The sequence below is a fragment of the Lissotriton helveticus genome, chromosome 12 (genome assembly GCF_964261635.1).
Source record: "Lissotriton helveticus chromosome 12, aLisHel1.1, whole genome shotgun sequence".
Taxonomy (NCBI): domain Eukaryota; kingdom Metazoa; phylum Chordata; class Amphibia; order Caudata; family Salamandridae; genus Lissotriton; species Lissotriton helveticus.
Window position 1 is genome coordinate 193,097,978 of NC_136073.1, and position 26,726 is coordinate 193,124,703.

The 26,726-nt window shown below is 43.5% G+C and overlaps 1 protein-coding gene across 1 annotated transcript in view; it reads left to right on the top strand.

Annotated features, from left to right (window-relative positions):
• LOC144799696 (DNA topoisomerase I, mitochondrial-like) overlaps positions 1–26,726 on the top strand; it is a 1,324,061-nt gene that overhangs the window by 335,747 nt on the left and 961,588 nt on the right. Inside the window, exons 11-12 of the mRNA XM_078671191.1 lie at positions 2,399–2,573; positions 2,660–2,709. Coding sequence (XP_078527317.1) covers positions 2,399–2,573; positions 2,660–2,709 — 225 coding nt within the window. The remainder of the gene's footprint in view (positions 1–2,398; positions 2,574–2,659; positions 2,710–26,726) is intronic.

Consider the following 26,726-nt stretch of genomic DNA (forward strand, 5'->3'; position numbering starts at 1 on the left):
CAGTAAGTCTCACACAGCGGGATTGCTAAGAGGTCCTTGGAAGCCATGGCCCCTTTCTTCACCACCCTGCAAATGTCTCTCCTGGTGCTCTACTAGATAGGGAATTAAGTCATCTTGGATGCTGAGGGACCCTGGGGGCCAAGAAGCCCTACTGGTACTTTCTGTGAGTCCTACACAATGGGATTCCTGAAAGCTGGTCCCCATCCCCTTTCTCCACCACTCTGCAAATGCCATTACTAGTTTAAAAAAAAACATAGTTCACTCAAAAAAAACAAAGCTTATGGGGACATTCTAGTTAGGCTCAGGTTTCACTTGTACAAAACCAGTGAAATTCAGCAGTTCTAGTTAGGTGAGCTAACTTTAAATCATGCCCCTGCAATGCACTGCATTATATAAAGGGTGAGGAGAGTACGAGAGAAGGTTTTTATTAATAAAAGGTATGCTTGGATTCTCCTTTTTAGTGAGTTGAACTTGAGTCTCCAGTAATGAGCCTGCTTTTGTAATGTTAAAGCTACATGTGGCACGCTTCATGTACCTTTTATTAAGAATTACCTTCTCTTGTATTCGCCTCACCCTGTTTAACTCGAAGCACCCATGATAAACAGAGCACTAACACTTCATTTGTATATATACTCCGTGTGGGTGACTTTCTGCAGTGAATGTGAGCGACCCGGCATTTATGAAGGTGTTTTACTGATAGGTCATACCCTAGGGTTAGCAAACATGGACCTGTTTCGTAATGTCACCTGAAACCTATTTCGCCTATTTTCTCCTGTGGCTTGGTAAACCCGTTCAGAGAATCGAACTGTTGTAGCGGTCACTTGTACTCATCAGAAGATTCACCTAAGAAGTGGGGATGGAGACTAACACCAGCTCTAGGTTGCTAGATCATGTCACTATACGGTGAACTGGTGAGATAAACCAGTATTGCTTACTCAGTAAAGCATCTGGGAACTTCCTGTAATCTCCTAGTTGCATACCTGACAGCATTGACTGAACTTCCTGCACGAATGGCCTCTCAGTAGTCTAAGGAGCGGGGACACCAATGCATGCTGACATCCATGCTGACTCCGTAGGGTTACCCTGTGTCTGTAAGCTTGTTAGTATCACTGTAAGAAACGAAGATTAAACTATTTGGAGAGGGTTGGTTTAATCTTTGTGGGACTGGAGCTCTGCCACTGTCCACATAAAGAAAAAATAATGTAATTTTTGTAAGGTCATATGGTTAGTGTGAGTAATACCCGGCTCATGCAGTAAGGTCTTCTTTCGATGGAAAAGGTATGTTGTAGATGAACAGCACCACCAAAACAAAGTTACAGTTTAATGACAAACAGTTTAAGATGCATTCACTCAATTAGAGTAAAGCGTGATGAATAAAATGATGCATATGTGAAGAAAATTGAATGTAATACATGAGTGCCTAAAAAAAGTTTTTGGAAAACGTGCATCCTCCGTGGCTGAGTCATGATGGAGTAGAGTCAGTAATTGTGATGAACTATATTAAAAAAACACACACACAGAGAAAAGAGGCACAGAAGTGCCTTCCTAGTCAGATGGGGCGAGAGCAGTGTCATGGAAGAGCTGCAAAGTGGTTTTACTTATTTTTTAAGTTTGGCCTTTGAAAATTTGTGGAGCTTGGAATTCTTAAGCAGTGGATGTCTGGAAGGGGTGGCAATGCAGGTCTTCTGGAGACTGTCAGATCTTTGTGGCTGTGCATTGTCCATGATGCTTGCATTCATAACCAGGGAGCGGAATTTCATACCAATATGTATGCAAATCTCTTCCTAAGGTATCACCCTTCTGCCTAAAGATCAAAACAAATCTCTGCCCCTCAGTTCTCATCTGCTCTCATTCTGTGATTTCAAGGGCTTTAATTCTCTTAGCACAGGCCTCCTACCTGACGGTACGTTTTGTGGATTGCCTTGAAGGGAGATTTCACCCGAGTGGCTGGAAGCCAGCCTTTCTCCCTGCAGCCCACTGTTGTAGCAACACTAGTCACTTTCAGCACTTTAGCCCCACGAGAGCTGAAGTGTCAATGGAAAAAGAGAATGCGAGACCCCGAGGTGTTCAGTTACAAAAACTAAATTGACTTTTGCGAACACTATTGCTAAGCTTTAGGCAGGCAGTGTAATACCATATAGAACATAGACATTAAAATTTATTATTGTCATTGATTTTTGTCCTACGTACTCCTTGATGCAAATGAGGTTTCCTAGTGGGGGAGGAGGCGCAGAGCAAGTGTCCTTATAACATCTGCAAACTAAACCGGTAAGTCGGTAACCTTGCTTTGTCTGGCACCGTTGGGATGTTCTTTAGTTTTTGAGAGCTGACAATTTTGGGTAAACGTGTTTTATAAACTCACACTTTACCTTTAATCTTCCCACTTTTCCCATTCTAGTCAAATATTCACCGAGCAATCTCATAAAAAGGAACTTGGCAGTGTCAATTCGAAGGAGGACGTGAAACAAAAAAAGGCGGAAATGAAAGTTTCAGAAAGCGGTAAAACGAAAGGACAAGATATATCAATGACCAGTCCCAATGAAGATGAATTTATAGGAAATCCAAAGGAAAAGGTAAAGAAAAAAAGAACAATGGAATGTAATGCTCATCTCAAGAACTGTAATATTTATAGTTGAACGTTCAATGTATTCTGTTTCAGCGGAGAAGCAAAGCAAAATCTCTGGGATTGAAGCAAGAAGGCGCTGAGTGGTATGTAACTTGAACTTTGTCCATATGTTGCCATTTAACACCATTGGACCTGCCTTCTTATATTTGCAATCCAATAACTTCAACAGCGTTCTAGTTTTCACACACAATGGCAGCTGGAGGCAAAACGTGCCTACAACCGCAACGTTTACATTGATATAGAATCTGATTGAATATTTAAGACTATAGCATTGCTCAATTGATAGGGGCAGACTTACTTGAAACTTTTGAATATCCTATATGGAAAGGAAAACAGATCAATAATTTGTCTCGGTGTCACAGTGCACGTCATCCGTAAAGTGCTTAAACAAACCACTTCTGCTCTATATTCGCACGGTCCATTGTGATAGTGCCATGGCGCATGTTTCTGGGCAAAATGATTTCCTTTGACAAAATGCTTATTGGCTGACACTTAGAAAGGGGTGATATCTTAACATGAAGACTTATGTGATTGCTTTGGACTGTTCTTTGACATGGTGTGTGTGGGATTCATGAATAATGGTGACCTTATGGTCATATGTAATCATATTTGTACCTCTTTTTAGTACAAACATTTTTAAAAAAGGGCCCAGGAGATCAGCACTTCCTTGCAGTGCATGTGGCAGGGAAAATGATGAATCCACAGTGGAAGACACAGTTGAAACAAATGGGTAATTGAATCCAGGTCCAAGAAAATGATCTAAGCACTTGATATTAGATCATTTGCCTTAGATTTTTGATGCGTCTCATAATAGGGAAACATGGTAACTTTGGGGCAAGTAGATATATAAATCGCCTCATGAACAAATTTACTGTGTAGTCTTCAAAAATTCTGTTCTAGAGTGCCTGGAGTGACTAAAAAAAATGGTCTCGGAAGAGGAAGTGTAGGAATGAAGTGAGTGAGGCTAGGCATGCATTCTGTTTTATAATGAAGTAAAGTTTGATGGTCATATTTCGATTTAGGCCACAGTAGGTAACAGCAAGTGCCTTAAATCATAAGAAGGATTTCACAGAATAAACTGCCTGGGATGCTGCAAGGTAAACCTTTTTTGTTGGAATAAGTACTGATCTGCAAGGCAAGAGTTCTAATCACAGCAATGGTGAGAGAAATGGGCAACCCAAACTACCCTTGAGGTCGGGCAAAGTAAGAGGGATGGGTAAATGTGCCTTCAAGGGATTTATTCAATTGAATGATTACTTTATTTTAAGCTAACATTTGGGAGCAAGATGAAAGATATGCTTGCTTATTGATTTCTTTCAACTCGTCAATTCTTTTAGGCAATTTCTTGTAAACGGGTACAACTCCGTTCAAGAGCGAACAATCATATTGAGTAAATCTCAGAGGTGTATAGCACAGACAAAAACGGGTGCATATATGAAAGTATTACATTTTATATTAGAATTTTTCAGGGTACTTGTATACAATACATACAATGAAACAAGAAGGTAATTATTATGCACTTGAAAACCTTCACTGTAACAATCGCAACACTTTTTCTTAAAATAAATCACAAATCAATATCAAAGAAAAATGTGTATAAATCGACGTTTCGGTCTCTAGTTTTACATTAGCGAGACCATTTCTTATAATAATAATAACAAACGATGAACTATGATGCTAGGACAGGCGTTCAACTGGTATGATACACATCCACCAGGACATGAATAGCTACCACAATCTTGTATGATTATTTGTATCTGCCTTAGATATGTGCATTTACATTGCGAAATAAGGGACATGAAGATATCCCATGAATTTCAAATGCTTTCTAATGCATATTGTATATTCAAGTTTGTTTGTTTTTTCCAATGGAATAATTGTATATTGGTGTTACTTACACGGGTGTTATGATAATATTGTCTTTTATATGTATATATTAGAAAACCAGTAATTTTCTTTTGTTCTACATTATAACAGGGATCTACAACCTCAATACTATACAGTCCTGAAGATGGTCTCACTAATGCAAAACTAGAGACCAAAACGTCGACTTATACACTTTTTTCTTTGATATTGATTTGTGATTTATTTTAAGAAAGTGTTGCAATTGTTACAGTGAATGTTTTCAAGTGCATAATAATTACTTTCTTGTTTCATTGTATGTATTGTATACAAGTACCCTGAAAAATTCTAATATAAAATGTAATACTTTCATATATGCACCCGTTTTTGTCTGTTCTATACACCTCTTTGAGATTTACTCCATATGATTGTTCGCTCTTGAACGGAGTTGTACCCGTTTACAAGAAATTGCCTAAAAGAATTGATGAGTTGAAAGAAATCAATTAGCAAGCATATCTTCCATCTTGCTCCCAAATGTTATCTTAAAATAAACTAATCATTCAATTGAATAAATCCCTTGAAGGCACATTTACCCACATCAAGGCAGACTCCGCCTTCCAGCCATCCAAAGTGCACCTGAAGTCAAAAGTGTTGATGTGAAATTCATGTGGTAACATTTTGGTCTATTTATGTTCCATACAATAGTCCCACCCACACATTGTGGAGAACTGTGGTAACAAATTGATGGTAGAACTTTGCCATTTGGCTGTGAGTTCTTCAATTTTCTGTCACAGAAAAGCGAAGAAATTAGGATATATGCAAGCCACATCACTGAGGATTCCTGAGTGTACCTACTTTTCAGAACTGTTGGAGGTCGGTAAGATACTGTTGGGGGCTTTCTGACACCTGGGCTCAAATATTGCAGACCTATGCCATGAACTCTCCACCCAATAAAAAGCCTCCCCTGTTTAGTGTGTGGATCCCTGCTTAAACCCCATAGAAACCCCTATTGGTATGGTAGCCTCACACCCATAAGACAGAGGGGAAAAGAGTTGGGGCAAGTCATGGCACAGATATGTTTATGCATGAGGAAAATTGAAGAAAGTTTTTTGAGGAAAAAATATGCTGAAAACCGGGCAAATGTCATGTTTAGCGTGCCGTCCCTCACACCTATTGATGGTGAGGGACATCTGACACCCAGTGATAGAAACCTTATGGTAAATAGTTGGGTTCTGTTTCGACACAGGTGTAAGGTGATATTTGCACCCAAAATTCAGGTATCCAAAACTGGAATTTCACTTTTATTTGCTTTACAGATTTCAAAAATGCATTTCACCCAGTCGATTGCCTGTGGGCACCCTGAACTTAAAGAAAACCCTTATGTGTCTGTTACCTCAGCACTCAGGTGTAGGACCATGCTCTTTTTGCATAGTCACCCCACACTTTCTTCCCCAGTGCTGATGGTTATGACACTGAAAGTGCACTGCTATTCAGCCTCAAATGCCAGTGCTCTCTCCCTAAAAATGATGTATAAATTGGTAACCCCATTTGGCAAGAACTTTAACACCCTTATAAGCCCCTGGTAAGTGGTACCCAGGGTATGGGAGTTAAAAGGGTCACCAGGGCCTGAAGCACGGATTGTGCCACCCTGTTTGTCCCCAAGTAAACAGATGACAGTTGGCCTGCCACTGCAGTAGCAGTGCAAACTACTCAGTCAACGTTGCCTTCCCATGTGTGGGAAGGTTAAAGCACTTTATTTAATATATGCTAGTCACCACTAAGGTAGGCCTCCTGAGCCCAGGATATAGTGTGTAATATATTAAAGGTGTGAACATATAATTGCAAACCTATGTCTCTATAGTTGCCTCTTTACATTAAGGGCTACTAGGTGCTCAGGGGAGCAATAGGATAACATGGGATGTCACACAGAGGTCACCAGCTCCATGATGTCCCCACAGAAAAGTGTCATGTGTCTTATCAAGCAACTTGTATCATTAAATCTGACTCTTTCCCAAAGTCCGAAATAATGTGACTTGCACACTGGTGGCTACAATGGAGGTTGCCCACCTGGTTGTACCAGCCTTTTATGTGCCCTGACTGGCAGCCTGCAGCTGCTACTGACAGGACAGGAATCCCCTACCAGGAGGTGTGAAAACTTCCAGGAGTCGGAAACAAAGGCCTGCCTGTGAAGGTGACTTCCTCACTGACAAGATGGCTAGTGAAGTGGTACATCAAGGGGGTAAACTTCAGAACTTTCACGTCCTCTGAATGCAACCAGGCTGCACCTCAAGTGAGCAAACATGCCCCCTCCTGCTTGCAGGTGCATTTGCACCCAGGAAACTTGGAAAATTAGATGGTCAGGTGTACACCCCCAGAAAGCTAGACATACCTCCAGGGTGAACTGCCTGATCTGTACAGCCAAGGAAGGTTTCTGTCATTTTTAAAAGTGGAAGAATAGTGTTCTGGGCAGAAATGTTGACATCCCCCTCCCCATATGTGTTCATCTTAGTGGGCTGATTAGCCGCTGGGGCTAGTAGCCTTTTGACTTCTTGCACCCACTCCCCTAACAACCCTAAATCGTATATATAAGGGGCACACCTGGCACCAGAATCTCTGCAACAAACGACTAAGAGATCAGAGTCTGCGACTTCAGGACCTGCACAAAGCAAAGGCGTGATAACCCTTTACCTGTGACAACCACCTTACAACTGCGATTAGTCATGGATCAAAAACTGGCTTCAAAGTTGCAAGGAACCTCTCTGGGCAACAAAGGCAACTCCAATATTCCCTTGGACCAGAGCTACTAGTCGTCCGCAGGTAAAAGCACGCTCCTGGAATCAAAGAATCACTGGCCATTGGGCCCACCAAGGGAATGCCTAAGTGTCTAGAGCGTTGTCTAGTGTACTGTGGGAAACGTAGTCCTGACCTCCAGCAAGTTTCAGATGGCTACTGTTTTCCCTCAGACATTGAAGTAACCCAAGACTGAGCTTGCTGCTGCCAAGGATTTTTGATGGTCAGCCCAACTACCACTAGGATTGTTCGATGCTGTGCCTCGAGGGTACCTTGCAGCACGTTCACCTGGTTATCTCAGAGGTCGCGTTGTCATGTTTTTACATCAGTTTCCTCACCAGCACCATCAAAGCGGTAAAACGATCAGTCCCACAGCTCTCGCTTCAACACCAAGGACAGCCAGGACAACTCTGCACTCAGCCCCACGAGCTAAGTAAAATGTATCTGACTGTCATGGATAGGTACTGGGACCCGCATCACATTCAACCCCTGTGGATTCCACTGAACTCGACCTGCAAGTGACTGATTGTCACTTTGTGTTTTCGCCATTGAATGCAACATTAAAGTTTTACTCTAGTACAATGCACTGATTTATTTTTCCTTTGTCAAATCCTTAACTCCTGTTTAACTTATCTGATTTTGTTCATTTTAGTGTCTAAATTTATTTAAGATTCTGCTGTATTTTTAAAAACTGGTGTCTGGTTTCCTTCGAGTCGGGTCAATTACTTTTTTGTCCATGTTGGTACTCTGAAATGATTAACACCTGTTCCTCTAGTAAAGCCTGACAAGTGAAGTGTGTTTTGTCAGCCATGGTAGCATAGCTTGCAAAAAGGTCCCTCAGGTCACACAGGATTCTACCATATATGGTTCACATACCTTTATTGTAGTCCTGAACTTGATGTGGCAGAATCGCTAATTCATGACCTAATTTCATGATCTGTGCTAATATTATAAAATTGCTTGAGCAGACTGCTTCCAGGAGCTCCCACACATTTCATATTGCCAGACACTAAACTTTCAGGACAATATTTCCCTAATTAGCATTCCAAGAATTGCCTATCCATTTGAGAAATGCAATATAATTAAAACTTTTTTAATTTTATTTTTTTTACGATCTTTTTTAATTGCACCTATGCATAGCCCTGAATGCCTGGAAAATAATAACCTAGTTGTCTGTTTGGATGCATAAAGATCATAGCAGTACGTGGATTCAAACAACCTAATGGCATTTCTTTTTTTTATTAACTAAACACTCTTCCACAGAGGTGTCAACACCCTGACGGAGAGAAAAAAGCATACATTCAAATACCACAAGTTCTCATACTGAAGAACCATAGAAGACTATTTCTGTAGATTTTTTAAATTTGGGTTGTTAATCTATTTAACAGGGTCAGCATATAACATTTCTAAATCCATATTTTCGCAGGAGAAGAAAGGTCAGCCTTATTATTGTGCCTGAGCTATTGGCTGAACAGCATATTTAAAAAATGACCCAGCTGACTAATGGTTAAAGGGGATATGCAGGTTCATGTAATTTTAATTGCAAAGTAGTTAACAATGTAAAGTATATCAGAAGCAGACTCTCCATGGCAGAAGACGTGTCATCAGTGGAGTCCAAGTTTTCTTAAACGGAGTGGAATAATGTGGAGTGTGTTATGGCCTGGGAAGGAAGAAAAAGAGGCAAAGGTGGAAGCGAGACGGCAGCATTTTCCTAGTGTTGAAATATGCTCGGGGGTGATGTGGGTCGTCTTTACATTTTTCTGCTGCTCCAATTACTGCTGTATTCTGCCATTCTACTGCCCTAATTTGGGGTCGTTTTTCAGATTTTTTTTTTGTAGTTAAGCAAAAAGCAAATTACCTGAATTTCTCGTACCCCATTAAATAGAGAACTTGGATAAGGCGTAAGTGTGGTGTGAAGAGTGGAAGTGTTTTGGGTTTTCCTAATCTCCACTGTTTACCAAAATGTCTATCACACATAGGTCTACTACAGAGTTGACAGCCGCACCTACAAAGTGGTTTTAAAGTGAGTTCCCTGGTTTGTACCAGTCCACGATCTAAATGATATTTTATGGAAGAATAAGTTTAATACTCTTTCAAAGTGTAAATTGTAATGATTTTAAGTAATCACATACAATAAACTTTGTTGGACTTGACTAGACAGTCCCCGATCCCTTATACAAGAATCAAAACAAAGCAACCCTCGCTCTTGACATCTGTTTCTAGCAGTGTTTGGGAGTAATTGAATTTATATACTGGTTACTATCCCTGACGAGGAGTTGGTGCAGCATGGGCGGCTCCGCTGCTTTGGCGTAGAAGTGTCACTCCACTGCTTTTAAGCCGTGCACAGCAAAGTAAAGGAAACATAACAACTTTGAGTTTTCATTTTATGTTTCCTGCTGCTTTGTGGGCGGGTGTGCGGGGCTGCTCTGCTCTCAGAGCAGTGCATGGGAGAAGTAGTTTGCCCACTCCTAAGAGTGTCGTGACTGTTTGGTCAGCCCTTTCATGCTGCCCAAACCAGTCATGCACACTTTCCGCATTCTCCATGCTGGCTGCATTACAGCCTGCGTGGAGAACCAGCCCTGGCCCCTATTCCCTGGTTGAGCTTGTAACGAAGTTGCTTAAAACCAATCACAACGCTGCATTGCAGCTTGATTGGTCAGATGAGCCAATGCAGCATTGTGAATGGTTAGGAGAGCCTTTTCTGTGATTCCTGTGCCTCAGTGTGACTAGGAGAGCAGGAGCAGAGACACGGGACCGGCGCAGCAAGGTAAGCGTATTTTTAACATTTGGTTTTTTTACTGTTCTCCCTCGTACACCCTTCACGCCTGCACCCACCCCGTCACTCACGAACCATGCCAGCCGCCACTGGTTGGTGGTGGCAATTCATGTACCAACCAGGCTATGGTGGTTGCCATGTAGAAGGGAGAGCGCGAAGGACTAGTTATAAAACGTGGTGATATTAGACATTCACGTGTGGGAGTATGTCATTCACGTGTGGGAGTATGTCACCTACAACATATGTTTTCTTAAGCCCACGTTCCTGCACTCACTGTCACTTCTGTCCACTCAAGGAGCGAGCAGAGGCGCGCAGGGTAAAGGTGTCTTCTGTGACAAACATTACATTGAAGGCTGTTGGTAAACTACATTTATAACGAACACAAAGCAGATATTAACCCATTCCGTGCGGCACACGTTCAGCGGACGTCGCGTGCACTACCTCATCGGTAGTGGTGCGCACGTCCGCTGAATGTTCCGGCCCCGCCCGGGCAATAGAACGTTCCGCACCAGCGCAGAACGTTCGGCGCAGGGGAGGGGTTAAGGGAACTCCCTTTTTTCTATTATTGTGTTATTGTTTTTCTGTCTTCCCATCAGTCTCTGTGTGTGGTGTTGGGATTTTCGCCATTCAGGTTTGAGTCATAAGATGCTACTAAACTGCTCCCAGGGTCAGCTCTCGTAAGGCAGAGGAGTGTCTCCCCACTGGTCTTTGAGCAGGAAAATAAAACAACAAAATTAACATTTTATTTTTGGCAGGTTTGGGGCTGGGTTAGGGCGGGTGCAGAGTTGGAGGCACAGGGGTGAGGCGTGGTTTGCACCCTCCAAGTGCGCATGACTGCTTGGTCTGCCATGTTGGCCTGGCCAAGCAGTCATGCCAAAATCACATTCCTTCATGTTTGTATGTTGCCTGTTTATTGCCAAGTTACAAAACAACAATAGGAGAGGCAGGGAGAAATAAGGAACTCTCTCTTAGTCCCCGGTTTAGTACGAATAAACAACAAAAGAGGTTTATATAAGTTTCAAAAGCCACAGAAAGGAGCAATGCACTGGGGAATCACACACCCACTTTGGGTGGTTAAGAAGGCCCTCACACACCGACCTGGTCAGTGTCATGCTTCATCATCGGGCCCCACAAAAGAGGCCGAGTGCCTCTTTTGTGTGCTACGACGCCAGGAGACTGCTGAGCTGGTTGTGTGGAAAGGGCGTGCAGTGAGTTATATAGTTAAAAGGTGCCTAAAGGGTATCAAAAAAATTAATTTTAATGTGTGATCCCTAAGACACAAATAAAAAGAAATATGTGTCTGAATAAGTTGCCAAAGCTAATGGATTGGTTAATTCAGAGTTCTAATTAAGTCAGTCAACATGTTTCTGCCTTTAAATGGTTTTAAATTACCTAGGCATTCGTCAGGACTAGTTAAACCCCGGCGGTATGGACTCTCTAATCATCCACCCTAACCTGGGGACGTGAAAGTGAAAAAATCAAAAAAGTGATAAAGTGCATAAAAAAGTGGGGAAGAGCGAAATGCTCATTCAAAAACACTCCAAACTCAGGAGTATATCTGCCCTGTAAATAGAAAAGTACAGACAAACACGAAGGAGACATACATACAATTAATCATTTGTATAGGTCATAGCGTTTGTCCAAGGTGCTCCATGGTTGTGGCATAGATAGTGATCCCAGTTACATACTAAAGTTAACACCATCCATATAGCCCTGCAGGGATATTACCACTAACTCTGGGTTGGTGACGTGGAGAATCTTGTGCCTATAACGAAGTAGTGAGGCTAGAAGGGGTTAAAAACATGGTAAAACACTCCATAGGAGGGATCAATTGACCAAAGGTCTGTGAACCCACCGCGAAAGTCAAGGATATTTAGAACATCTCACTTTATAGGATGGCGCTAATTGCACCATGGGTCTCGGGAGGGGGGTTGAAGCATACCTGGCACATCCTGAAAATGAAAAACGAAGGTTGTTTTACACGCGATCAGATTGTACTTAGCTCGATCGTGTCGATGTTGGTACTGTGAGAAGGATCGGCACTCACGCCCTCAACGCTATCAGCCCGCTTCTGCAACCTAGCATACCCTCTGGACCGGACCCCGACGATGGGGAGCGGGGCCGGTCACTGATTAATAAGTGTTTTCTCGCTCAGAACCGCTCTTCCGGGTGGGCGTGCCCGGTGCCAGAGAGAGGTTTGGGGCGCGCCGGACCTGGTGGACTGGGCGTGGTGTGCCTCAGAACGAGGCTTGGTTTAGAATGCTGTATGTTGCCATAGTAGCGCAGTTACACCGGCGGTATGCCAGAAGGGTCCCTTTATTAGCTAACACCGCGGTGCAAAGTGCATTGTGAACATTAGGAACAGGATTTGTTGCACAAATGGGAGAGCGAAAATATGAGCGTTTCTATAATTCGGAGGAACACCGATCAATGAGCGGTGGGTTATCAAATGCCCACTGTCAGCACCCAACGTTATGACAGCGTGGATGCATTCAGGCAGTGAGTGTTTTAGCCAACAGTAGTTAGAATGCAGGAAGTTTTCAGAGAGGTTGTAAATTAAACAATATTAACTCGGGGTGGTTAGAGTTGTTGTGCTAATGCAACTCAGAGTTAACAGGGGTGGGAAGAAACCTCTTGGGGTGGTACTTATCGATCTAAATCAATGATTCCACTTATATTTAACATTTAACAGCCTGTTAAAACAATACCACGGAAAGAAAGATAATTGGGAGTGTTAACTCTGAGATCAAAAGTTGAAGTGTCAATCATATGTTATTCTTAATCTCGCTGGACCTACAAATGAAAAGCTGTTCAGTGATCTGAGGTCCTGCCTGAAGTTGAGTAAGTTCTTCTTCCCAATTGCTGATGGTCTTGAGAGGATAATATTCTACTGGGAATCCTATGGGCCCTCTCAATTTTGAGATCTTTTGTGAACAAAATTCCAAGTGTCTCTGGTATTCACACCTCAAAGCAATGCAGGATTCTACTTCCTTTCCTGGATGTTCTGGAAGTACAAAAATCCAGAAGTTACCTCTTCTATTCCTGTCTCCAAGTTTCATATCTTCTTACTCAAGAGAGTACATTTAATTGCAATTATTTTCTCTTTTTTTTATCCAGATGTATCTGATTGTCTCCAGGTTTACTGATTTGCACTACTGCCTCTTCTAGTTTGTTAGATAGGATTTTAGCAACATTTCTCAGACCCAACAATTCAGTTTGAAGGCTTTCCGTATTTGATTTTTTACATTGCGAAGATCATGGAGAGTTCAGTTTCTGAAGGATAATGTCCACATTGCTAGCGTTATCTGCTTTCCCTTTGATCAGAGACTCTACAAGTTGCTGGTCTGGTTTTGTATGTCTTAGACCTGCTTTCTGGTATGTTTACTGTCTTTATGCTTTGCCGTAGCTGATAAAAAATAGCCAAGGGTCACTTATTCTGTGGTTCAAAAAATTTAGCAATTCAGTAATAAGGTCTGCACAAGTTCTGCTCAAGGGTAGAATCTGCCACAGGTTGACATTTTAGTAGCAAAGAATAGTCTTCGGGTATAAGGAGCAAAGTTTTTGAAGGCTTGATTGTGGGTCAGACTAGATAATCAGTTGTACTCCAGAGAGTTCCCCTTCAAAGTCAGGAGATCACAAGGAAGCAGTCAGGCTGCACGGAAATGAGTGAAAGTGCTGTTATAGCCGATAGAGCGGTGATGTCAAGCCTGCCAGAATGCAAGGCCACGATAAAGAGCTCAAGGCCTAGGTGTGGTAAGCCAAAGTGCCATTTTAGCCAAAAGTGGGCTGACGTAGAGCGCTTAGCGATGCAGAGTCTAGTTAGAGAGCACAGGGCATGGGGGCGTTCAAGTGCAGTGGAGAAGGGCCTGGAGATATAGAGATAGGTAAAATTATTGCATGTCACTCATTGCATGTCACTCACCCCAATAGACCTACACTGGCAGGAAGATGCTTAGAAAGATTTGAAGCAGGCCCCTGATCCTTACTGCTCCGTTGTAGGTAAGTGGAATGATTGTGTGAACACGGCTAAAACAGGATTCATCTCATATGGTACAATTTTCCTGTTCATCTCTGTGATGATGGAGCACCTGTAGCAGGCAAAGAACAATGCATACGGGTTGGGTGAGGGTTCGGTCTGTGTCCGCAAGACAAGCGGATTAACTTGTGGGGTTATGTTGTGGTCATCTGTGACACCATGTGTGAGAAACTGGCATTTATTTGTGTTAGTGCGGGGCTCTGGTCTTAGGTGGCTATATCTAACGGGCACTAGCCAACCCTCCCACCCCGCTATGAGATTCTAAAAGTTTGAATTCAAATTGTGCCAAAAAGCATATAACTGCAGTTATCTCGTCACGCTAAACCAGGTCAAAGTAAAAAGTTAAGGCTGACTGCAATGTATTACCTGTCTGATACAGGAATAAAGTTTGCCCCAGTGGGATGGTTCGCTTCTGACTTGGGCCCTTTTATGGTAAAAAAGTGGTTGTCAATGGGGTAAGTTGGAACCAATGCTGGGTTTAAAAGCGGACTGTTGAAGCAATAGGTCCGGGAACAGTTGTTGACAGGTGGAAATGCTCTGAGTGGGCGAAGTCCAGAGTCCATCCCTAGGAAGATCTCAACCTAGATTGGCTTTGGCTCGGAGTGGGTCTTGGTGAACCCCTCTGTCTTTGGACTAGGGGTGGGCAGAATTTGCATAGTCTCGCTTAGCATAGCTCCCCGAAACTGTAAAAAAAATCTCTGCAAGCACGCAAAAGATCTGCGAACACGCAGAATTGCTTGTTCCGTCAGCTCGCAATGCTTTTTCCATGTTCAATAACGCTGTTTGCGTGCTCTGGGAGAAATATCTCATGAGCACGCATTTTGAACGCGCAAACAAGCAAAAAACACTGCAAAGCCACGGATTGAGGAATTTTTGGCAATTTTGCGTTCTCCGCGGAACGCGAAATGACCCAAATTCTGCAGGGGGAACAGAATTTACCGCCCAGGCCTAGTTTAGACTTCGAGACCAGGGCTGCAATCAAATAACCTGTCTGGTTTGCCTCGCTGAAGGAGATCTGACTTACAGTAACGTTTCTAAGTCCCACCTCTTGCAGTTTGTGGACAGGAAGAGTACACTGTAACACCAGCCAAGGATCAAGCCCTGGGGGCACCATTTGGGGGTTAGGACTCCCTCCAGCAGAGGGCATGGAGGTCCAGGTGAAACCAGTCAGCTGGGCAGAGCTAGAGAGACTCCAGAAAGCTTGTTTTGTCCATGTAACCCAAACAGTAGGTCAGCCAGATGACCCTTGGAGTCACTTTGGGGGTTCTGGTTTTAGGCAAGCCGGTCCAGACTTCCTTTATGCCCATTGGACAGCAGGAGAGTTCTTATTCTGATTCCTCACAGGTCCAGTAGTGTCCTGAGGAGATGTCTCTGGGGTTCACTTTTATCCCAAGCCAACCTGTGGGTGGAAGGCAAATCTGTCCACTCCCAAAAGCAGTTCTGGTCAGTGCCCTACTTCCACTGAGTATGGCGCCATCATGACTAGAGTCTAAGGGAGGCTGGCCTAGGAATGTGTTTTATCTGCCAGTGACAAGGTAGGCATCCTTTGAAGCTCAGAAAGGGGCTCGGCACAACCCCCACACAAACCCGTCAAGGAACAAGTCTCCCTCCACACACCCAGATATTTTGTCCATTGTCTGAGATTAATCTACATCTCCCCAGTCATGTGACACTGGGTACTGACAGAAAGGCCCTTTTGGTTTTAGTCGGGAACATAACCACTTTATAAAAGTGTAATTTCCCCAAAAATGTATATAAAATCTGACGACCATTAAAATTAATTTTAAATTACTATTAAAATCCTAGAAACAATTTTCTTGGTGCTCCCAAACTGAAATTTAGCATTGTGGCCCTCATGTATCATTCCAATTAATGGTCGGTAAGACTCCAATTAAAAAAATTGCAGCCTTTCTGACAACAAAGTTGCATTTTTTAATTCACGAAACCCAATTAGCGAGTCAGTAATGCTGCAGAAACTTACAGCATTGCTAATTAGGTTTGGGAATAGATACCAAATCAGTATTTGGAAAGGGCGTGCTAAAGGTGTCCCTTCCAAATACCGATTCCTCTAGGGATACATTAATAATTTGCGACCGAAATCCTGTCGCAAAGCATTAATATTTTACCAACTTCTCAAAGAAGGTAATGAGCCATTCGCAAATGTGAAAGTGTCCCTGTGGGACACCTTCCCCTTTGTGAATGTTAAAAACATTTTTTATGAGTAGGCCATGGTCCATGAAAAGACATCCTGCTCTTAAAAAAGGTTTAACACTTTTTTCTTTTTTAAATGCATCCGTTTTACTTTAAGGAAAACGGGCTAAATAAAATTATGTAAAAGTATTCACTTATATGGTGGTCTGTTGACCCCAGCGGGCCACCATGCTAGTTATTGCAGCGAGTCGTAGTGGGTCTCAATGTGCAACCTACTTCATGCATATTAATGAGGTAGGTCGAGTTGTGACCCCCTCTGAATCAGTAGTTTAGCAAGCAACCTTTTACTACATAGGCCAGGTCTGAAAATAATTATAGATTTGTTCGAAGTTGGTGCACAAATTGCGACCACTTCCTCAAATCCATTTTGTATATTCCATTTAAGGAATCACAAACTGGACCACTATTTGTCACAATTTACAATTCCATAAATTGAATATTTGCACATAGGGGCTCATACGTTGTTATAGTGTACCCTAGTGTTTTCCTATGGAAGAGCCTGACTTGCCACAGTGAAAAATGGCTTTGGAAGTTTTTCACTGCCTGGACACATAAAATATTAAACATACATACCTGATTTTTTAAAGACCATGTACCCTGCTCTATGGGCCTTTATGCCCTACCGTAGGAGTGACTTATAAGTATTAAACCGGAAGGTTTAGATTTTTAAAAATGTTTGTTACTCCAAATCGAAATGGCTGTTTAAAACTGCATGGAAAGACTGCAGTGGCAGGCCTGGAGGCATGTTTTAGAGTGCTACTTTAGTGGGTGGTTCAATGAGTTCTGCAGCCAATAGCGGCATTTAATTAACAGGTCTTAGAAATATCTGGTACCATTTAGTAGGGACCTGCAAGTAAATAAATGTGCCAATTAGGGGTATGCCAATTTTAACATGTTTAATAGAAGAGAGCACACAGACTTTATCACTGGTTAGCAGAAGTTAAGTGCGCAGAGTCTTGCGGTCAACATAAATGGGTTCAGTAAGAGAAGACAAAAATCTGGGAAAATACCACATAAGAGATTGTATTTTCAACCATATGTTCCCCCCACACTATGGCTGAAAACCCTAGAAAGACAGTTGGCATTAGTGTGGTCAGCCCCAGGGTGATCTTCCACCGGAAAGCCCATTCACTGTAGGGATGTCAATCACCTCATAAGTTTGGGATTCTCATCCCTGCATTTGCATCAGCCATCTGAGGTGTCTGTGGACTGAAGTCAGAAGTGAGTCCAAAACAAGTACGCTTTTAATTTCTTCAGTGCTAAAACCACCGTAAATGCATATTAATTGCACTCCACCTCTGTTCCTTGGGATGTAGCCTCCTGCTGATCAAGGTTACTGGCTTTTGCTGAGAAGCAACTGTATGAACTAGGAATTCCTTGGAAAATTCTTTGGCGTAGGCTGGGGCATCATTGTGGATTTGCATTTGCCACCTGTTACATCATTATCTACATAATGTTCAGATTTTAGCAAAAAAGCTCTTGTTAATCAAGTTAATGAAAATACAGTATCACCTGCTGCTGTGCAGTGAAAAGCACCGGCCATCATTAATTGCTTTTTGCTGTATCTGGGTGTTAAACTGTGTAGGTGTAAAAGTGTCCCTTTTGCATGGTTACCCCTTACCTTTTTGCCAGATACCTGATGCCAACTTGACTGTGTGTGCGCTGGGACTCTGCTAACTAGGTCCCTGTTCTTTCCCCAAAACCGTACAATTGTTTCCACAATTGGGACACCTCTGGGCCACATGTAAGTCCCTTCTAAAAAGCACATCTTGTACCAAGGGCCTTGTGGCCAGAGAGGGCCTCTGAGGGCTGCAGCATGTATTCTGCTACCCTCAGAAACTCCTCACCTTAACACCCACACACAGGCTGTGTGTTTTGGTGCAAACCGAACAGAAGAGTCATCATGGCACACATCCCTGTGTGCCATGCCCCTAGCACTGGTTGCGGCATGGTTAAGTCACCCCTCTGGCTGGCCCTACAGCCCTAGGGATGGGTAAATCATACCACAGGTGAGGGCATAGCTGAATGGACAATATGCCCCTACAGTGTCAGTGCCATTCACAAACATTACAAGTGCAGTGAAGCAATTTTGGTTACATGGGCTGGGAGTTCGTCATTGCAAACTCCACAGCTCCATGATGGCTTTACTGAAAACTGGGAAGTTTAGTACCAAACGTCACAGCGTATTAACCCCCCACTGATTCCGGTGTTGGATTTATTATAAAATACACAGAGAGGGTATCTTAGAGATGCCCCTGCAAAACGATCAACTTCTAGTGTATTGGCTGAGCAGCCCCCACCAGACAGGTTTCTGACCTCATAGATTGACAGTCTTTGTGTGCTTGGAGGTCAGGAACAAAGTCTGCTCTGGGTGGATGTGCTTCACACCTCTCCCTGGCAGAAACAGCAACGCTTGGAAGTGAGCATCAAAGGCTCTCACTATTCCCACGCCCCTGTTCATGCCCCTCCTGTTGCAGCAAGACATGTGGGGAAATTAGTGAGCAGAATAGGAGTGTCTACCTCATCCTGGCACACCCCTTGGGTTGCCAGGAGCTAAGGCGAACCCCGATCTCAGAAATTCTCCATCTCTAATTGGAGAATTAGGTCCAATCGGAACAGGGATGTGCCCCTCTTCCCAAAGGAAGACGGCACCCAAAGGGTATAGTCACCCTAGGGGACAATAGCCATTGGCTATTACCACCAACCTCAAGAACGCTCTTACATTTAGTATTTAAGGGCTCCCCTGAACTATGTTCCTCAGATTCAATGACCTAAGAAGGACCGAAGAGCTCTGCAGCAGTGGGGAAGACGACGACTGACTTGGCCCCAACCCTACCAGCAACCTGTCTTCTCCGGTGACCTTGCTTCCGGAAACCGGTGTGGCCCGCAGCCAGCAACCTCAGTAACCCGGAAGACCTGTGCTGTCTTCGACGAAGACTCTTGTCTCCCGCGGACACTGGATTTGTCCAGCCAAGAAACCAATACAAGGACTCTGGATCCAGGTGGATCCGCACCACTCTGCACCAGAAGCCCACAGCCTGAGTCCAGGTGGCCCACTTACCCAGTAAAATCTCCCCGGCAATCCTGACCTGGGATCCAACATTGGATGAACCCTCTTAGCATCCCCCTAGATGCCTGTAGCCTCAACCTGAAGGGTCCCCCCTGACTGCGACTGGAGCTGGTGAGAAAACCTGATGTCAAAAGACACCCCTTCACCTGCAGCCCCCCAGGCTTGGTGTGACTAACCAACATTGTCCCAGCATCCCCCCACTATCCAACGTACCTCTCCAGTAATGGGATTCCTTTAGCCAACCCCCTGAACCGAGCCTGTAGCCGTTTTCCACAACCAAGGATCTCCATTAATTTCAACAGAGCCTCCCCGACACAGCCTTTTCACTCTGCATATACCTGCCGCAGTGCCACTAGTGGTGCAGTCTGTGTTCTTTGATGGATCCTATAGTGCTGATCTTAGCCACAGGGCCTGTGTTCCTGACCCACAAGTACTTACCTGTAAACGGTGCGGCTTCAAGTCACCCCCAGTCTCTATAGGATAAGATTGAGACCAGTGACATCTGCATCCGGCTGTCCCAGTGCCACTGGAAGCGCAGTACCTACCTTGGACAGACCCTGGCCCAATGTTGACCCAAACCTCCGGAGACTGAATTTGGGAACAGCGTACTTACCTGCAAGTTACTCACCTATATTTTTCCATTAGGATTGCATTGGTCTCTCACTGCATTGTGCCAAGTGTGATCCTGAAAACAAAATATCTTTCTGTTTTGAAAGGCATTTCTTGCACATGTACAGTATTGTTTAATGATATACAAACCTATTTCCACTAATTTGAAAGTATTGTATAAAAGTATTTACTTGTAATGGATTCCAACTTGGTTCCTAGAAATAAAACTAAAAAAAGTAATTTTTCTACAAACTATTGGTCTGGAGGCAGTCATTGAGGTTGTGTTCCTGCCTTGTATGAGTATGTACACCAAATGCATTCCCACTACCCTCTGATAAGCCTAACTGCTCAGCCCAGCTACCACTAAATTTAGAGCAAGGTATTATCTACTGTAGCCTTTGCAATACTTTTGGGGACTCATTGGACTCTGTGCACACGATACCTGTTTTTGGTATAGTACATGTATGTAAAAATAAAAAAAAAATCAGAAAAGGCAACCTCTGAAATAGCATCAGCTGGTGCAGGGCAGACTACCCCCACCCATATCTCTAGGCCACAGCGCATTGTATCGGCTGCACTAGTGGTACCTACGCCCCTGGAGTTCCATCCATTTTTGTGAAGCAGGAAACAGTCGACCTGGAAGTGAATGTGATGTAAATAATATCGAAGACCACAAGTACAGGTAAGCTTTGTGTAAGCTTTATTGCAGCACAGAGATTAGTAGATCAGCTCCCTGTCTGACCAGAGCTCCAACTGCCAACAGGGCGAAGGAGGGCTCCAGAACCTAGAACACAGGGCGAGTTCTAGAGTGCTAGCTCGAGAGGAAAGCAAAGCACTGTACAACATATCTCCCTTCCTTGCAAAGAAAGAAAACACAGGAACAAGGAAGAAAAACATTAGTGAACATAGTCATTCAAATACATGGGTGGGCGGCGGGAGCGAGAGCTCCTTGAACGGACATCAGGTAGGGAAGAGGAAGAAAGAGTAGGGGTACGAGGTACAGATGAAGAAGCAAGAGAAGTAGAACCGGAATCAATCACAGAACTCCCATGATAGGTACACAAGGAAGTGGAGGCATCACCACCACCCACCTCCCCCCGACCAGCTGACATGGGAATGGGAGATGAGGGACTACCAGAGGACAATAAATAACCATTACAACCATCCACCTTGGCAGGAGACAGGTCATCAGAAGAAGAGTCTTTACGTTTCTGGTAGAGAGCTACCCTCCGGTAATTCCAACTCTCACCATTGGCCAATAAGATGAAGTGGGGAAAAACTTTCTTGACTCTGTAGGGACCTCTAAATTTGCCAAGACCCTTGGTAAGTCTGCCAGGCTTAACTTTGACCAAATCACCCACGGAGATGGGCAAGGAGGCACTGTCATGAGTAAAGGGTACATCACTGCGAGAATTCAGCCAAGAAGGGGTCAATTTACTCATTGGTGTGCGACCACGCATAAGCTCAAAGGGAGACTTTTCACCAGACTTATGGGGTGTGGAGCGATAAGCCCAGACCAGTTCTTGGACACGCTCATCAGAGAAACAGCCAGACTCCACAAACATCTGAATCACGCCCTTAATGAGGCGATTCACCCTCTCACAAAGTCCATTGCCTTGTGGATTGTAAAGACTCGTCTTCTGATGTCTGATACCACAATCATTAACAAAAGAAATCATTTTTGAGGAGGTGAGCTGAGTACCATTATCTGAAATGAGGACAGAGGGGTACCCCTCATTGTTAAATATGCCCTTCAAAAACTTAATGGTAGCATCGGTAGTAATCTCCTTTACGAACTGTACACACAACCACTTTGAAAAACAGTCAATAAGAACAATTGCAAAGCGGTGATCATTGGGAAGCTCGTTCATGGGGCCTATGAAATCTATACAGACACTATGCCAGGCCGTATTCTCGAAGAGAATCTTGTGGGTGGACTGAGAGCCTAAAATTTTGAGCCGCTTCTCACCCTCCTTGCAGAAACTACACTTTAACACGCAATCTACTGCTTCATTATCAATAGAGGGCCACCAAAAGTTCTGTTTGACCCGGCGTTGTGTGAGACTTTGACCTAAATGTCCTTCGTGGGCCAAGCTCAGAATTCTCTTTCTTAACGAACTAGGGGGAACAAAGCGATCACCTCGCACTAGAACATCTTTTCCCTCTACAGAAAGTTCGTCCAAAATTTTCAAGAAGGGTCTGACAGAAGGACTAACAGTGCTTTCCCTCCTAGCACCACTAGACAAGAGGCCGATAACGGCCTTCAAAGTCAGATCCTCCTCCATGCCCTTGGACCATTCCTCACGGGAAAATGTACCACCACTTACCGACAAGACATCTTCCATAACAGCAACTGCAAGGTCATCTGACTTGACTTCAGAACTACAATCTGTGGAAGGCATAGGGAGTCTAGATAGACAATCAGCTTGGATGTTTTTCCACCCATGAATAAATTCAATCTCGCACTGAAAGTCTTGCCAACGAGAAGCTAGTCTCGCCAACCTCGGAGAACCCTTACCAGCACCACCAGGGGCCAGAACGTTAACAAGGGGTTTGTGATCGGTACGTAAAACAAACTTGTAGCCCCACAAGTAGGTTCGAAAATAACTCGTGCCCCAGACTGCGGCAAGGGCCTCACGTTCTATCACTGAGTAGTTTGACTCAGCGGAGGACAAAGGTCTAGATGCGAATGCAATTGTTTTTTCAACGCCACCATGTCTCTGTAAGAGAACTGCGCCCAGACCAATGGCACTGGCGTCCACCATCAAGATGGAGGACCGAGTAGTGTCAAAAGGGGTGAGGACATTTGCGGATTTGAGCTCCTTTTTGATCAAATGGAAACAGGACTCATGTTCCGTGGTCCAACTGAACTTGACACCTTTTTTAAGTAAAGATCTAAGGGAAGCTGTCTTGGAAGAAAAATCCCTTACAAATTTCGAGTAGAACTCAATCAAGCCCATAAAGGACCGAAGTTGATCTTTATCAACTGGGGAGGGTGCTAGTTCAATAGCTTCAATTAAATTCTTTTTGGGTTTAATGCCATCTTCAGATAAGCAAAATCCTAAATATTCTATCTCTTTCAATAGGAAGGCACACTTTTCTTTTCTTAAGGTCAATCCAGCCTCATCTACCCTAAGTAACACATCGTGCAAGATTTTGTTGTGTTCTTGTAGTGAACTACCATAAATCAAGATGTCGTCTTGAAAAAACAGTACCTTATCAAGACCCTTAAAAACTTCAGAGACAAGCCTCTGGAACACGCTAGCAGCTGAGACTAGTCCAAAAGGTAGTCTGGTGAATTGGAATGTGCCTTCGCTGGTGATAAAAGCAGTTAAGTGCTTCGAGTTATCATCAAGACATATTTGGTGGTAGGCGTGTTTAAGGTCCAACTTACTAAAGAACCTTGCTCCTCTAAGGGTTGACACCAATTCGCCGATGTTTGGGAGAGGAAACACATCGGCCACTACACACTTATTAAGAGAACAAAGATCTACACAGAACCTGATCTTGTTGTCCGGTTTCTGCGAGATCACTACAGGCGAAATCCAAGGAGATGCCTCGATGGGTTCGATAATGCCTCCTTGGAGCATCTCCTCAAGAGTAGCCTTAACTTCATTGCGTAGAGCAAAGGGCACTCTTCTTACTTTGTGTTGTACAGGTGAGCTGCCATCCTTGAGGATTATGCGATGAGTATCCAATAAGCTCACCTAGTTGATCCCTAAACACATTTTTAAATCTGACCAAAATATCCTCCACAGATGAGGTCTCGACAATTGAAACAGGGTTATTGGACCTGGGATCAACTACAATGTGCAGATCGTATTGATGATGACGGCCTAGAATAGCTGGCCCATCTGCTGATATGTATATTTTCCCATATGCTGATCTGCCTTTGAACACAATTTCTGCCTCAAAGAAACCCAGCATGCTAATTCTCTCACCCTGGTAGCCAGATGGAAAAATGTCACACGTTTTCAAGGTTCTTTTTCCCCATACATTTTCCATCAAAGAAGTGGGAATTATGGTCCACTTTGAACCAGTATCGACCATGAGTGTAACCATTTTCCCATCGATAACAAAATCATCTTTAAAAGGATTACCCCTCTGGTTATCACACGCGCACACATTGTCAGTTAAAACTAAGATTTTGTTAACATCACGTCTCAGAGCATCACATTCATCAACAACTGTAACTTTTGAGTTATTCCTATTCCTACACATTTTAGCAAAATGTCCTGTTTTGCCACACTGTAGGCACTCTTTGTTGTTAGCAAAGCAAAATTTCCCATCTGAAGGATGAGAAAAACTACCACATCTCGAACACGTTTTTTGGTTGTTCTTGCTAAGAGATGTCTGTGGCATATTCTTTTTCTGAAGAATGTAGCCCTTCTTCCTGACGATTGCAATGGCAGCAGATTCATCATCGCTATTTTCGCTAATGGAATTTTTTTGAGAGATTTCAGCCACTTTTGATTCCAAGCCACTCTTTTGTAGTTCCCTCATACATTTTTCGCTCTCCTCTACGACTTTGGCCAGCTCTATGGCGTCCTTCAATGTCGGGTTCTTAGCCGCCCACAAACGTTCTTGTACTTTCCTATTGTTGGCTTGAACAACCAATTGATCTCTTATTAATTCATCCGCCATCTGGCCAAAGTTACATTTAATCGATAGCTCGCGTAGTCTTGCTACAAACTCGTCAATACTCTCCTCAGCTAATTGTTTGTTCTTATAAAACTTATATCTCTGCAAAATGAGGTTCTCTTCTTTACCAAAGCGAGTTTCTAATCTTGTTACGGCCTCTTTAAACTCGTCAAAATCAGCTTGTGATCCTGCAGGTAGAACTTGAGGAAGGTATCTGAACAAGCGTTGCCCTTCTTTACCCAACGTGGTCAATAACACTGCTTTTTTCCGTTTGGGTGAATAGTCTTCTCCATCAAGAGCTTCAATATAGTTGTGGAACATGACTATCCAATCCTCCCAAGCTATAGGGGGATTACCTGGCTCTGACAAAAATTGAGGGGGAAGAGCAACATTGATCGATTGAGCCATGTCCTTTGGGAGTTATCGACAGATCAATAATAAACAAGTATACCAAACAGCAGAGTAAAAATAAATTATGATGATAAACGCTTACTATTATCACGAGTGAATTGTGGTAAATTGTTGATGCTTACTAGTTCACTACAGGCGTTTTCAACGATGTCAAAACGAGAATTTGTGCAAAGATAAGCTTCCAGACTGCTGTGTGCGTTACATCCACTCCGGTCACTGAAGTGACGTTCTCCTGTTTGTTTTTTTTTGCGTGTGCGCTGGGCGTGTGCGCTAAGCTCCTGTATTCCCCGGCGTGTAACCAGGGTAACGGCAATGTTGTTAAGATGGCCGACAGCGTCGTGCGTGTGCGTCACACGTCAGACGCTTCACGTCAATTACAGCGTGAGACTGCGCGCATAGGAAGACGCGCTCAGTGACGCAGCGTTGCCAGGAGACTCACCGGGCAATGAAGGCTGGTTCTGGTGACGCTGCTGCTTACGATGTCTGAGGACGTAGGCTGATGACGCGGCTGTCAGTGGTCAGTTGCTAGGAAACGCGTTGAATTAGACGTTGATTGGGATGACATCACGCAATGTGCCACAAGCAGGAAATCGACCCAAAAGTCCACAAATCTTCACCATGAAGTCGCTGTCACTGAGGAGACAGAGGCGATACTCTGTACTCACGTTGTAGATCACACGCGGATTCTTTAGGGAGTTGATGCGCTTCTACTTCTCTGGAAATTGATTCAGGCTGCAGCTTCTAGGAGGGGACAGTGGTCAGACACTTCTCCAGTCCAAGTCGCCAAATGATGTAAATAATATCGATGACCACAAGTACAGGTAAGCTTTGTGTAAGCTTTATTGCAGCACAGAGATTAGTAGATCAGCTCCCTGTCTGACCAGAGCTCCAACTGCCAACAGGGCGAAGGAGGGCTCCAGAACCTAGAACACAGGGCGAGTTCTAGAGTGCTAGCTCGAGAGGAAAGCAAAGCACTGTACAACAGAATGATTAGCTGCTTTCTGATCAGGCAAAGTTCACCCCAATTGACCAGTGCCATGCCTCCTCTAAAAGGCTTTTCCCAATGATAAAATTCAAGTGCCGTAGATTTCCTGAAAGAAATTAAATATATATATTTTTTTCTTTTCAGTGGCCATAGTTGGAAAATAGAAAGGGTTACCTTACGTTAATTACAATTTGGTCTTGTCATTCAGGAGAAAAAGGGCATAGTATGCATCAAGTGTCTCTGTAACAGACCATGTCAGCTATACATTGGAAGTGTTGGCAATCAATTGACCATGTTCCGGAGATGCTGCCTCCATTTTAGATCCTACTGAGGTGCTGGTTTCAGAAGCTGTATTTGACCGACATTAGAATGGAACCTGATGTTTTTAGGTCCGGTTAACATACAGTTTTTGACTCACCAGCCTCATGTATTTTAAATTTGTTTTTAATACCGCTCTCAAATGTCAGAACACAATCCAGTTTTGAGATGCCAAAGCATCAAGCGATAATCAAAATTAAATAGAATAAGAACATAAAGCATCACAATTTAAATATGCAGTAAAAGCTGTAAACCATAACAGCCTTAAGACAAGGTAGTACTTCTCATGACAGACCTGTTTAGCAGATGCTGTTTGAATTTACTTTTAAAACTGGAATAAGTAGATGTCAAAGTGAAGGAAGATTTCATAACTTGCTCAGTAGCTTGCCCCAGTACTCTCCAAATGCCATT